The following is a 13,407-nucleotide window of genomic DNA, read 5'->3' as shown; positions in this document are numbered from 1 at the left end:
CAGGAGCAGGAAGGCTGACGTTTCAGGGGTCTAGGCATTCTCCAGCATCTGCAGTTCCCATTATCTCTGATACAAATCCAGACCAGTTTGCTCCTTTGTGATTTCTTCAACCAGTGACTGAATTATTAAGAGGAGCCCCTGAAAATCAGAATATAGTCCCCCGCAAATAAAAGTTATCTTGTTTTCAGCATCTGAAGTTTTTTTTTGTCCTATTATTTGCTTCAGGTAGGGACTTGTAAGTGTGGTTAATTTGATTGTAAAATGACAGTAGAAGTTTCATAAAGTGGCACCCAGGAACTGTGGCAGAACTGGAGTCAATGGTAATTGGGGGAATCTCTGTGCCAGTTGGAGTCATACCTGGTACATAGGACACAGTTCTGACTAAGGGTCACTGGACCAAAAACACTGTTCCCACTTTCTCTCCGCAGATGCAACTAGACCGGCTGAGTTTCTCCAGCAATTTCTGTTTTTGTTTCAGATTTCAGCATCCACAGTGCTTGTTTTTATTAACACAGGAAAGTGGCTGTTATTGTTGAGTGTTGATCATCTCAGCTCCAGGACTTCTCTGCAGGAGCTCCTCAGGACAGTGCGCCGGGCCATTACATGTTAGAAATTCAGAGTTGCCCATTGTAGGCAGTTGACCATTCATAAAGAGTTTTCAGACACCATTTTAGGTCCAGTTAGAAACAACAGTTTAGATATGATCCATGAGTTAGTAAGGCTCATTCAGAAGGTCAGGAGGAATGGGATACAGGGGAACTTAGCTGCTTGGATACAGAATTGGCTGGCCAACAGAAGACAGCGAGTGGTAGTAGAAGGAAAATATTCTGCCTGGAAGTCAGTGGTGAGTGGGGTTCCACAGGGCTCTGTCCTTGGGCCTCTACTGTTTGTAATTTTTATTAATGACTTGGACGAGGGAATTGAAGGATGGGTCAGCAAGTTTGCAGACGACACAAAGGTCGGAGGTGTCGTTGACAGTGTAGAGGGCTGTTGTAGGCTGCAGCGGGACATTGACAGGATGCAGAGATGGGCTGAGAGGTGGCAGATGGAGTTCAACCTGGATAAATGCGAGGTGATGCATTTTGGAAGGTCGAATTTGAAAGCTGAGTACAGGATTAAGGATAGGATTCTTGGCAGCGTGGAGGAACAGAGGGATCTTGGTGTGCAGATACATAGATCCCTTAAAATGGCCACCCAAGTGGACAGGGTTGTTAAGAAAGCATATGGTGTTTTGGCTTTCATTAACAGGGGGATTGAGTTTAAGAGTCGTGAGATCTTGTTGCAGCTCTATAAAACTTTGGTTAGGCCGCACTTGGAATACTGCGTCCAGTTCTGGGCGCCCTATTATAGGAAAGATGTGGATGCTTTGGAGAGGGTTCAGAGGAGGTTTACCAGGATGCTGCCTGGACTGGAGGGCTTATCTTATGAAGAGAGGTTGACTGAGCTCGGTCTCTTTTCATTGGAGAAAAGGAGGAGGAGAGGGGACCTAATTGAGGTATACAAGATAATGAGAGGCATAGATAGAGTCGATAGCCAGAGACTATTTCCCAGGGCAGAAATGGCTAGCACGAGGGGTCATAGTTTTAAGCTGGTTGGTGGAAAGTATAGAGGGGATGTCAGAGGCAGGTTCTTTACGCAGAGAGTTGTGAGAGCATGGAATGCGTTGCCAGCAGCAGTTGTGGAAGCAAGGTCATTGGGGTCATTTAAGAGACTGCTGGACATGCATATGGTCACAGAAATTTGAGGGTGCATCCATGAGGATCAATGGTCGGCACAACATTGTGGGCTGAAGGGCCTGTTCTGTGCTGTACTGTTCTATGTTCTATGTTCTATGTTCTAAGACCAAAAACCGTGTTCAGCCCATTAGTAATTGGGAGTGAGTCACTGATACTGGAGCAGTTTATGGCACAGAGTGTGTCAATGTCAGTAAAGTTGTGAAGGCAACATCCTGATCTCATGTCCAAAGAGTTAGGGAACTCTTTCTTGGACCTTCCTCCTCTTTTCGTCTGTCTTCCACCTGAAGAAGACAGCCAGCTAAAGAAGGCAGCCAGCTGTCAAGCACTGTGAATTGGTAAGATCTGTCATTTCACTCTGAGCACCAGTCGATGTGCCCAGTCTATACAGGCTGGCCAGTCAACCACAGTGAATCCTCCCAGTCAATGGGCATAGGACAGTTACTCACTGAGGGTAGAAAGGCTCTAGTGACGCAGTTTTAGCACCCAGACGACCCAGGTTCAAACTCCAGATGACAAAATCAAAGTTGGGTTCTTCCCGAGAATGGGGTTGTCTTCTGGACAGAAGAAGGACCCATAAGGAAATGATAGAAACTGGTATCCAAAACCTTTGTAAAAGTCTGAAAGGGATTTGCTGCATAAATCAGCATAGCAAGTTTTGAGAAGATTTGTGGCTCAGGTTGAGGTTCTGGATGTGAGTTTGCTCGCTGAGCTGGAAGGTTAGTTTTCAGACGTTTCGTCACCATTCTAGGTGACATCATCAGTGAGCCTCCGACGAAGCGCTCGTGTTATGTCCCGCTTTCTATTTATCTGGTTAGGTTTCCTTGGGTTGGTGATGCCATTTCCTGCATTGGTGATGTCATTTCCTGTTCTTTTTCTCAGGGGATGGTAGATGGGCTCCAAATCAATGTGTTTGTTGATGGAGTTCCGGTTGGAATGCCATGCTTCTAGGAATTCTCGTGCATGTCTCTGTTTGGCTTGTCCTAGGATGGATGTGTTGTCCCAATCAAAGTGGTGTCCTTCCTCATCTGTATGTAAGGATACGAGTGATAGTGGGTCATGTCGTTTTGTGGCTAGTTGATGTTCATGTATCCTGGTGGCTAGCTTTCTGCCTGTTTGTCCAATGTAGTGTTTGTCACAGTTCTTGCAATGTATTTTGTAGATGACGTTCATTTTGCTTGTTGTCTGTATAGGGTCTTTTAAGTTCATTAGCTGCTGTTTTAGTGTGTTGGTGGGTTTGTGGGCTACCCTGATGCCAAGAGGTCCGAGTAGTCTGGCAGTCATTTTGGAAATGTCTTTGATGTAGGGGAGAGTGGTTATAGTTTCTGGGCCAGTTTCTGGGGCTTTGTCAGAGGCTCACTGATGATGTTACCTAGAATGGTGACGAAACCTCAGCAAGCAAACTCACATCCATAAATCAGCATCTAGGACAAATGCAGAGAACGTCACAGAAACCCAACGAGTCTGGCAGCATCCGTGGATGCAGAGTTAATGCTTTGAGACTGTCATGGCTCTTTTTCAGAACTATTCTGAAGAGGTGTCAAAAGACTCAAAACATTAGCTCTGTTTCTCTGTCTGCAAACACTGCCAGGCCTGCTGAGTTTCTGCAGCATTCTTTATGTTTGTTTCAATCGATGGAGGTTGCTCTGTTAAACATTATAAACAGATGAGATGACATAGAGGGTTACAGGTAAAGTGTTATAGACAAGATGTAGGCTGGATTGCATAGAAGGTTACAGGTAAAGTGCTAAAGGACGGTAAAGGTGATGGATAATTGCATGTGATATGTTATAGACAGGTAAAGGTGAGAGATGATTCCAGATGATGATATTTTAGTGATGCCCAACTGATAAAAAATGCAATATTTTTCTGTTTCAGATGGAGAAGAAAGATAGTTCTGAAGATAAAGAAGATATTGAGGGGAACTTGCTCCGACCCAGCGGAGTGTCACTGAGAGGAGCCTATTTCATATTGAAGGTTTACAGAGCAGAGGATCTGCCACAGAGTATGTGCTCACTGAAGCATCTAAAATGCACGCTGGGAATCTGAAAGCACAGTCAGAAAAAGAGCTTGTATTTACCCCGTGCTGTCCCTATCCTGGGCATCTTTGATGGGGTCAATGTTGAGAGAGCTTTATTGTCTATTCAACCTCGGGCTGTCTCTGTCCTGGTATGTTTGATGAGGACAGTGTAGAGAGAGCTTTACCCTGTGTCTAACGCCGTACTGCCCCCTGCCCTGGGAGTGTTTGATGGGGACAGTGTAGAGAGAGCTTCACCCTGTATCTAACCCCGTGCTGTCCCCAGTCGTGGGAGTGTTTGATGGGGACAGTGCAGAGGGAGCTTTACCCTGTATCTAACCCCGTGCTATACATGTTCTGGGAATGTTTGATGGGGACAGTGTAGAGGGAGTTTTACTCTATGTCTAACCCTGTGCTGTCCATGTTCTGGGAATGTTTGATGGGCACAATGTAGAGGGAGTTTTACTCTATATCTAACCCCGTGCTGTCCCTGTGCTGGGAGTGTTTGATGTGGACAGAGTATGGGGAGCTTTACCCTGTATCTAAACTGTGTTCTGACTGGATGCTATAGCATTGTGGCTGGGTATTGTGTACAGCAGGGATGAATGGAGAAGGATGTTACGAGATTGTTGAGTGACTGGATTTCTTTCTCTGGGTAGTGGATGATGCTGTTCTCGATAGTGTGAAGCAGTTCTTTGGATTCGACAGCAGCAAGAAAAACCTCGTCGATCCTTTTGTGGAAGTGAACTTCGCCGGGAAGATGGTGAGCTCACGTGGCCGGATCTTTTGTGGCGTTCGGATGGTTGCCCCGTGGTTATGGTCCTCACATGGTGCTTCCCAGCCTCAGTAGGACTGAACAGAGAGCCCTGTTGTGGAGCTGTTACATCTGGCACTTGTCAGGACAGAACGCAAGAATGCCAATGTCCAAACCATCTTAACAATTAGTATGACAGGAGAAAAGGTTGCAGAATGGGCACCAAAAGGTTTGCCATGGGGAAAGAAACCCAAACCATTGACTGTAACTATTTTTTTTGCAGTAAATCAGTCTCAATTGTCCTAACTGTTTACGTTGGGGTATTGGATAGGCATATGGAAGATGATGAGACAGTGTAGGGGGAGGGGCTTAAATTAGTTCACAGGTCGGCACAACATCGAGGGCCGAAGGGCCTGTTCTGCGCTGTATTGTTCTACGTTCTATGTTCCATGTTGTTAGATTAGATTCCCTACAGTGTGGAAACAGGTCCTTCAGCCCAACAAGTCCACACTGCCCTTAAAGCATCCCACCCAGACCCATCCCCCTATAACCCACACACCCCTGAACACTACGCGCAATTTAGCATGGCCGATCCACCAAGCCCGCACATCTTCTGACTGTGGGAGGAAACTGGAGCAAGCCCACGCAGACACGGGGAGAATGTGCAAACTCCACACAGACAGTCGCTCGAGGCTGGAATTGAGCCCGGGTCCCTGGCATTGTGAGGCAGCAGTGCTAACCACTGAGCCACCGTGCTACCCTAAATGTAGCTGATAGCATACTCAAGATTATTCTGCAAGTGCTGCTGAACCAATATCCTTTTCTTCAGTCACATTGGTGGCTGTGATTGAACATTTTCATCCTTGTTCCTGTCCTGATATTGCTGCAGCTTCAAAGGCAAGGGATGCTTCAAACTCTGTGCTGGTCAGTTCTAAGTCAGTGACATGGGAATAAGGTCATCACCGAAGGTGGTCTCCTGTCTTCTCTTCTGGCTCAATTTCCTGGCGGCTAATTTAATCAAAATTAAAACTCATGGCATCGAAGGTAAAACATTGACCAGATTAGGAAATTAATTATGTAATTGAAAAAAGAGAGTAGGCTTCATCGATAAATCTTGTGTTGTTTGTAATACGTACATAAACAATTTGGCTGGAAGTCTTAGTAGTCGGATCAGCAAGTTTGTAGATAACATAAAAACTGTTGACGTTGGAAATAGTGAGGAAGGTTATCAAAGGATGTAAATCTGTTGGAAAGTTGAATGGAGAAATGGCAGATTAAGTTTAATCCAGACATGTGTGAGGTGATGCATTTTGGGAGGTCAAATGCGAGCGGAAAGTACACAGCAAATTGATTGATCTTTTTATAAATTTTACCAACGGCAGGACCCTTAGGAGCACTGATGTACAGAGGGATCTTGGGCTGCAAGCCATAGTCCCCTAAAGGTGTCAAAACACGTAGATAAGGTGGTTAAAAAAAAGGCATTTGCCATGCTTGACTTCATCGGTTGGGGCATAGTGTGTAAAAGTTGGCAAATCATGTTGCAATTGTATAAAATTTTAGTGAGGCCACATTTAGAGCATTGTATGCAGTTCTGGTCACCGCGCTATAGGAAGAATGTGGAGGATTTGGAGAGGGTGTAGAAGAGGTTTACCAGGATTTTGCCTGGATTGGAGTGTAAGGAGAGGTTGGACAAACTTACATTATTCTTGCCTGAGTGCCAGAAGCTGAGGGGCGACCTGACGAAGTACACAAAATTATGAGAGGTATGAATAGTGTGGATAGTTTCTTTCACAGGGTAGAAATGCTAAATACTGAGGGGCAGGTTTAAGGTGAAGGGCGAAAGTTTAAAGGAGAAGTGTTAGGAAAAGTTTTTACATGGATGCCTGGAATGCATGGCAGGGGAGGTGGTAAAAGAAGTTACGTTAGCAACGTTTAAGGAACATTTAGACAGACATGAACAGGCAGGGAGAAGGGGGACTGGATCATATGCAGACAAATGGAATTGGTATAGATTAACATCATGGTCAGCACAGACATGGGGGCTGGAGGGCCTGTTCCTGAGGAAGGATCACCAGACCCAAAATATTAACTGATCTTTTCTTCACAAATGCTGCCAGACCTGCTGAGCTTTTCCAGTAACTTCTGTTTTTGATCCATTATTGATTGTTAGAAATCCCAGCTGGTTCACTGATGCTCTTTAGGGAAGGAAACTGCCATCCTTACCTGGTCTGGCCTACATGTGACTCCAGACTCACAGCAATGTGGTTGACTCTTAACTGCCCCTGGCAGTTAGGGATGGGCAATAAATGCTGGCCTGGATATTGAGACCCACATTCCAGGAATGAATGAGGAAATGAAAGTGAAGTGAACCTCCAGCCTTCAAACCTTGCATCGAGATATACAGCATTGAAACGGGCCCTTTGGCCCAAATTGTCCACATCGCCCAGTTTTCACAATTAAACAACTTCACAGTTAGCTTGCCGACTGAATACTGGAATAATCCACTAACTCAGAACCTAAATGGTTGGAAGACAGCAGCTCATGCTGGACTTCAGATATTCACAAGTTTTCTGAATGACTTAAACAACGCTAAACAGGATCATGTATCAAATTTTATCATGACACAAATATCGGTGATATTTATTCCGCAAATCAGTCTGCTCAGAGACATTAAACTAAACTTCTGGAGCAATGGGGACTTGAACCTGCGCCTCCTGTTCAGAGGCAGGGACACTACCTCTGTGTCACATGTTCCCCAAGATTGGTGATGTGATAGGGTTAGGGTTTCTTTGTAATTCTCGGGTCTATTCCACACTCTTGCTACCCAGTTCCTCAGGAGTAACAGTAACTTTTTTCCATGGTCTAACAGGTTCTGAGTTAGTGGATTATTCCAGTATTCAGTCGGCAAGCTAATTGTGAAGTTGTTTGATTGTGAAAACTGGGCAGCATGGACAATTTAGGCCAAAGGGCCCGTTTCAATGCTGTATATCTCGATGACTTTAAGCTCTTACACATGCAAGGTTTGAAGGCTGGAGGTTCGCTTCACTTTTGTTTCCTCATTCATTCCTGGAATGTGGGTCTCAATGTCCAGGCCAGCATTTATTGCCCATTCCTAACTGCCAGGGGCAGTTAAGAGTCAACCACATTGCTGTGAGTCTGGAGTCACATGTAGGCCAGACCAGGTAAGGATGGCAGTTTCCTTTCCTAAAGAGCATCAGTGAACCAGCTGGGATTTCTAACATAGAACATAGAACATAGAACATAGAACAGTACAGCACAGAACAGGCCCTTCAGCCCACAATGTTGTGCCGACCATTGATCCTCATGGATGCACCCTCAAATTTCTGTGACCATATGCATGTCCAGCAGTCTCTTAAATGACCCCAATGACCTTGCTTCCACAACTGCTGCTGGCAACGCATTCCATGCTCTCACAACTCTCTGCGTAAAGAACCTGCCTCTGACATCCCCTCTATACTTTCCACCAACCAGCTTAAAACTATGACCCCTCGTGCTAGCCATTTCTGCCCTGGGAAATAGTCTCTGGCTATCGACTCTATCTATGCCTCTCATTATCTTGTATACCTCAATTAGGTCCCCTCTCCTCCTCCTTTTCTCCAATGAAAAGAGAATCAACAATCAATAACGGAAAAAACAATCAATAATGGATCAAAAACAGAAGTTACTGGAAAAGCTCAGCAGGTCTGGCAGCATTTGTGAAGAAAAGATCAGTTAATATTTTGGGTCTGATGATCCTTCCTCAGAATGTTACCAGACTTGAAACATTAACTCTGATTTTCTCCTTCACAGATGTTGCCAGACCTGCTGACCTTTCCCAGCAACTTCTGTTCCTAATTTATAGTACTTTCGTTTTTAAACAACAGTGGATAAATCGTCATCATTAGACTTCTATTAAATTCGAATTCCACCATCTACCATGGTGGGATTTGAACACCAGTCCCCAGAACATTATCTGGGTCTCTAGATTAACAGTCTATACAATGAGGCCATTGTCTCCTCTTCACATGCCTGAAAATCTCTCTCAATGCGTTCCCTAAGGATCCTTCTCCATTTTGGGATGGTCACAGACAGTCTCCCATGAGTCAATTAGGATGTCTTAAATCTTCAAAGATGGTTTGAGGACATACGTGAAGAGTTTCTGCTGTCCCTCTTGGGAGTGGTCTCCCATAACCAAACACCCGGTAAGGTAGCTGCTTCAGGAGTTTGGTGTCAGACCTGCAAACAATGTTCACAGTCCACTCTACCTTCTACATCACCAATATGATCTCATCATAACAAAAGGATTGGTACAATATCGTCTAAAATTGTGGGAAACTGCGAACAGTGGAGGCCCATTGAAATTAAGGAATTTCTGTCCTCAGATGACGAACTGTCATGGTCAGGTACAAATGCAAGCCTAATTGTGAACCTATGTCACAGAGGGCTAGAATGTAAAAAGGACAAATATCTTCTGGAGCTATACAAAGCTCAGGATGATACATACTGGTTAGCACTCATCCTTATACTCCAACTTTGAAGGCTCAGTAAAGTCAGTACGTTCATACAGTTGTGAACACTCAGTCTTAGGAGGTATACATTGACTTTGCAAGGGTGCAGCGCAGATTCTCCAGAATGAAAGCAGGGCCAAATTATTATCGGAGATTGCATTATGTTAGTATGCACTAGAACAGTGCTGGATGCTGCACTGCGCCCAGCAGTAGTTCACAAAGCTGGACAGTGCTTTATGGGCAGGACTGTCCAGGCCTGGATGAGACAGGAGGTGAGTTGCTTGCTGCAGTTTTCCTTGCCTCTGGTCTGCTCTTGTATTTGAATAGCACATCCAGTACAGGTTCTGGTCAGTGATGCCCCTCCCCACAAGGAAACTGATGATGAGGGAATCATGCCACTGAATGCCAGGGGCAGATGATGAGATTCTCTCTTGTAGGAGATGGTCATTGCCTGGCATTTGTGTGGCGCCAATCTTACTCCCCACTCGTCAGCCCAAGCCTAGATATTGTCCAGATCTTGTTGCTTTTGAATGTGGACTGCTCCAGTATCTGAGGAGTTGCAAATCTTGCTGAACATTGTGTAGCCATCAGTGAACATCTCTAGTTCTGACCTTACGATGGAGGGGAGGTCGTTGATGAAGCAGCTGAAGCTGGTTGGGCCTAGGACACTTACCCTGTGGACCTTTGAGGACCTTTGTGTTGCAATGGTAGCATCCCTGCTTCTGAGCCAGGAGGCTTGGGTTCAGATCCCACCTTAGGGACCAGTGAAGGGGTAATTGTGGGGAGCACAGTAAAGGGATAATTGGTTAAGCGGACAGTGAAGGGGTATTTGAGACAGTGAAAGTATGGGAGGGTCAGTGAATGGGCTTTTTCATCGAGTAGAGAGAAGAATGAGGTGTGACCTGACAGAGGGTGTTAGAATTAACAAGGTCAAAACAGAGATAGAACTCTATGTTAGAACATTTGTAATAATCCCAGGAAGGATTTTTGGAAGAACATCTCTACTCAAAGAATGAAATGTGGTCTCTCTCTGTATCTTTCAGGTTTGCAGTAAGATCATTGAGAAAAACGCCAATCCACAATGGAACCAGACCCTTATGTTACCGATCAGGGTGAGAAAATGACATATACCTGACCAGGGTGTCTATCTCCATCTGTGTGATAAGCATTCAGACAGTCCAAGCTCGACGGTGCCTCAGTTTGGAAGCTGCGTGGCAATTCTCTGGCTCCACATCTCACTGGAAACACGTGTGTTTGTCTCTGCACTGCTCCCAGCAGTAGTTCACAAAGCTGGACAGTGCTTTATGGGCAGGACTGTCCAGGCCTGTATGAGACAGGCAGTGCACACAGCCATTCCCCAGTCTCTGCTACTGCCTAGTGCTTCCAAATGTGATTCCGCTCTCTATTCCGTGTTCGCCACTGCCCACCCCTGTGGGAAGTTAGAGATGGCCAATAAATGCTGACATTGTGAATGATGCTCACATCCAATCAATCAACATCTTTTTAAGAAACAAGCATGTGACAATAGCCTGTTTTTATCCAGCATGAGCTCCTTCTGTATCCCACTGTGTCCCAGTCCCTGTCCCTCTATATCCCGTTATATCCCAGTCCCTGTCCCTCTATATCCCATTGTGTCCCCGTGTGAGCACTCTTTATATCATTGTTTCCCACAGTAAGTCTCTTCTGTTTTCTATTGCTTACAGTGTGTCCATCTATATCCCACTGTGTCATAGAGTGAGGCTCTTCTATATCCCATTATTTCCTAGTGCATGGCCCCTATAATCCATTGTTTCTCAGTGTGTGAATCCCTTCAATATTCTCTTCTTCCCCCAGTACTCCCTGTGATGTGTGTCTCTCTGTGCTGATAATAAAGACAAAGGGTGATATGTTTTCTCTCCCCAGTTTCCATCCATGTGTGAAAAGATGAGAATCCGGCTCATTGACTGGTGAGTCCCTCCCAATCGCTCCAGTTCTCTGTTTGCTAATGAATTCACAGGAAAGAATAAGTTGGCCTCGGGAGTATGGTACGAGAATAGTGGGAGGAGGTTGGATGTCGTGGTAAGAGTCCAAGATATTGTAGAGTCATAAGATTATGTAGGAGGTGCAGGCTGAGAAACTGTTCAGCCCGTCAATGCTGCCAGCTCTCTAGAAGTGCAACTACCCAGCCCCAATGGCACGCCTCTTCCCCATAACTCTACAAATTGCTTTCTCTTCGGCTTTTTAATACTTCTGTTGAATCTGCCTCCACCACACTCTCATGCAGTTTCGTTGACTGGCTGGGAGATAAAGGCTTTCTTAATGCTTCCATTTTGTCAATCATCTGTACTCTCTGCTCTCTGGATCTCAGTTCTTCAACCAGTGGGAACAATATCTCCCTATCCAACCTCCAACGTAGATGCAACAGTCAAGACGACATAACCCCACCTCTTATTCCTCAGGTGGCTCAGGAAATTTGCCATGTCCATAACGCCCCTCACCAACTTCTACTGATGCACCATTGAAAGCAAACTGTCCGGGTGCATAATGGCCTGGTACGGCAACTGCTCTGCCCAGGACCATAAGAAACTACAGAAGGTGGAGTGCGCAGCCCAGACCGTCACAGAAGCCAACCTTCCATCCATGGGCTCCATTTAAATAGCTCGCTGCTGCAGAAAGGCAGCCAACGGCGTCAAAGACCCATCACATCCTGCTAATGACCTCCTACAGCCTCTTCCATCAGGCAGAAGGTACAGAAACCTGAACACAAGCGTAAGCAGGCTCATGAACAGCTTCTTCCCAGATGTTATCAGACTGTTGAATGGAGCTCTCTAATTTCAAATAATATAGATCACGCACCTCCTGTGCATTATAATCCTGTAAGCCTTCCGATGTCGAGGCACCCTCTGGTCTGTATGTCCTCATTTGCGATGATCTGCCTGTACTACTCACAAAATAAAACTTTTTACTGCACTTAGGTACATGTGACAACAATAAGTTATGTAATCTCTACGGTGTGGAAAATCGGCCCTTCAGCCCAACAAGTCCACACTGACCCTCACAGCATCCCATCCAGACATATTCCCCTATAACCCACCTAATTAACACATCCCTGAACACATTTTAGCATGGCCAATCCACCAAGCCCACACATCTTTGGACTGTGGGAGGAATGTGCAAACTCTACACAGACAGTCCCCCAAGGGTGAGATTGAACCTGGGTGTCTGGCGCTATGAGGCAGCAGTGCTAACCACTGAGCCACCGTGCCATTCTGGTGAAAGCCAAAAGGCCAAGACATTGACAGAAAATGTCATCATGACACCTCGCTTGTGAACTCTGCACCTCCATTTGTAAAGGCCAGATTCACATGTACTTTTCAATCAGTTTCTCAACCTGTTCTGCCAACTATAACAATTTCATAGAATGATAATGCGGGAGGGGGAGTAAATGTAGGTAGAGTGTGTGATGGGGGGAATGGACACGGGGCTGTGGGAGGGGGAGTAAATGGGTGTAGAGTGTGTGATGGGGGAACGGACACGGGGCTGTTGGAGGGGAAGTAAATGGGTGTAGAGTGTATGATGGGGGAGAGTGGACACGGGGCTGTGGGAGGGGGAGTAAATGGGTGTGGAGTGTGTGATGGGGGGAGAGTGCACACAGCAGAACTCTGGGTGGGGAATTAATACATCATGCATAATGCTTTTCCATGTGTTTCACTTGAACAGGGATCGTTTAACCCACAATGATGTGATTGGCACAACTTACTTATGTATGTCAAAAATCTCTGCTCCAGGAGGAGAGATTGAAGGTACGTGGAGGTTAATTAAAAGTAATAGTTTTAAATTTAATAGTTATTACAGATCAATGATTATTCTGTGTTCGCATTCCTGAATGTTTAGAAGTTCTAATCTGTGTTATGCGAGGTTGATCTTCAGTCATGATGACAGTTTGTAGATCGCAGTTTAATCAAGGTTCTGGCAGGGTGAAGTTCCTAATATTTGCTTGAAACTTGGTGATGGCAACAACTAGTTAACAGTTGGTAAGAGTTATGTTAGGTTATGGTTTCCTAAGAGTTAAAGAATATTAAAGTTAAATATTGATGATGAGAAATGAAAATTCATAACAGAACAGGCTCAGTGATTGTCACAGTGAGTTAAATATAGAACTGGTTCTAATAAGTTGAAGTTTAGTGATAGTTATTAAAGGTAGTTCAGATTGATTAAACTATTCTGAGTTTCCAAAGCGTACGAAGTGTCTCATCAGAAACTATCACCTTGAACACACCTCCTGTCACATCTGTCTGTTCTGTGCAGTCCTGCAACTCTTTTGAAGGAACAGTTGACACACGCTCAGTTGGAGCAATGTTTAAACAAACTCCAAACAGTCTGTTGACCTGTTCCACACCCGATGAAAGTCCTTAA

General features: G+C 45.1%; 1 protein-coding gene across 5 annotated transcripts in view; it reads left to right on the top strand.

Annotated features, from left to right (window-relative positions):
• dysf (dysferlin, limb girdle muscular dystrophy 2B (autosomal recessive)) overlaps positions 1-13,407 on the top strand; it is a 296,195-nt gene that overhangs the window by 93,033 nt on the left and 189,755 nt on the right. For all 5 annotated transcript variants that reach the window (XM_059650606.1, XM_059650615.1, XM_059650610.1 and 2 more), the window contains exons 12-16: positions 3,612-3,738; positions 4,410-4,513; positions 10,056-10,124; positions 10,915-10,958; positions 12,712-12,794. In XM_059650606.1, coding sequence (XP_059506589.1) covers positions 3,612-3,738; positions 4,410-4,513; positions 10,056-10,124; positions 10,915-10,958; positions 12,712-12,794 — 427 coding nt within the window. The remainder of the gene's footprint in view (positions 1-3,611; positions 3,739-4,409; positions 4,514-10,055; positions 10,125-10,914; positions 10,959-12,711; positions 12,795-13,407) is intronic.

Source organism: Stegostoma tigrinum, chromosome 1 (genome assembly GCF_030684315.1).
Source record: "Stegostoma tigrinum isolate sSteTig4 chromosome 1, sSteTig4.hap1, whole genome shotgun sequence".
Classification (NCBI taxonomy): domain Eukaryota; kingdom Metazoa; phylum Chordata; class Chondrichthyes; order Orectolobiformes; family Stegostomatidae; genus Stegostoma; species Stegostoma tigrinum.
Note: the sequence above shows the minus strand (reverse complement) of the source record. Positions and strands in the feature narration are given on the sequence as shown.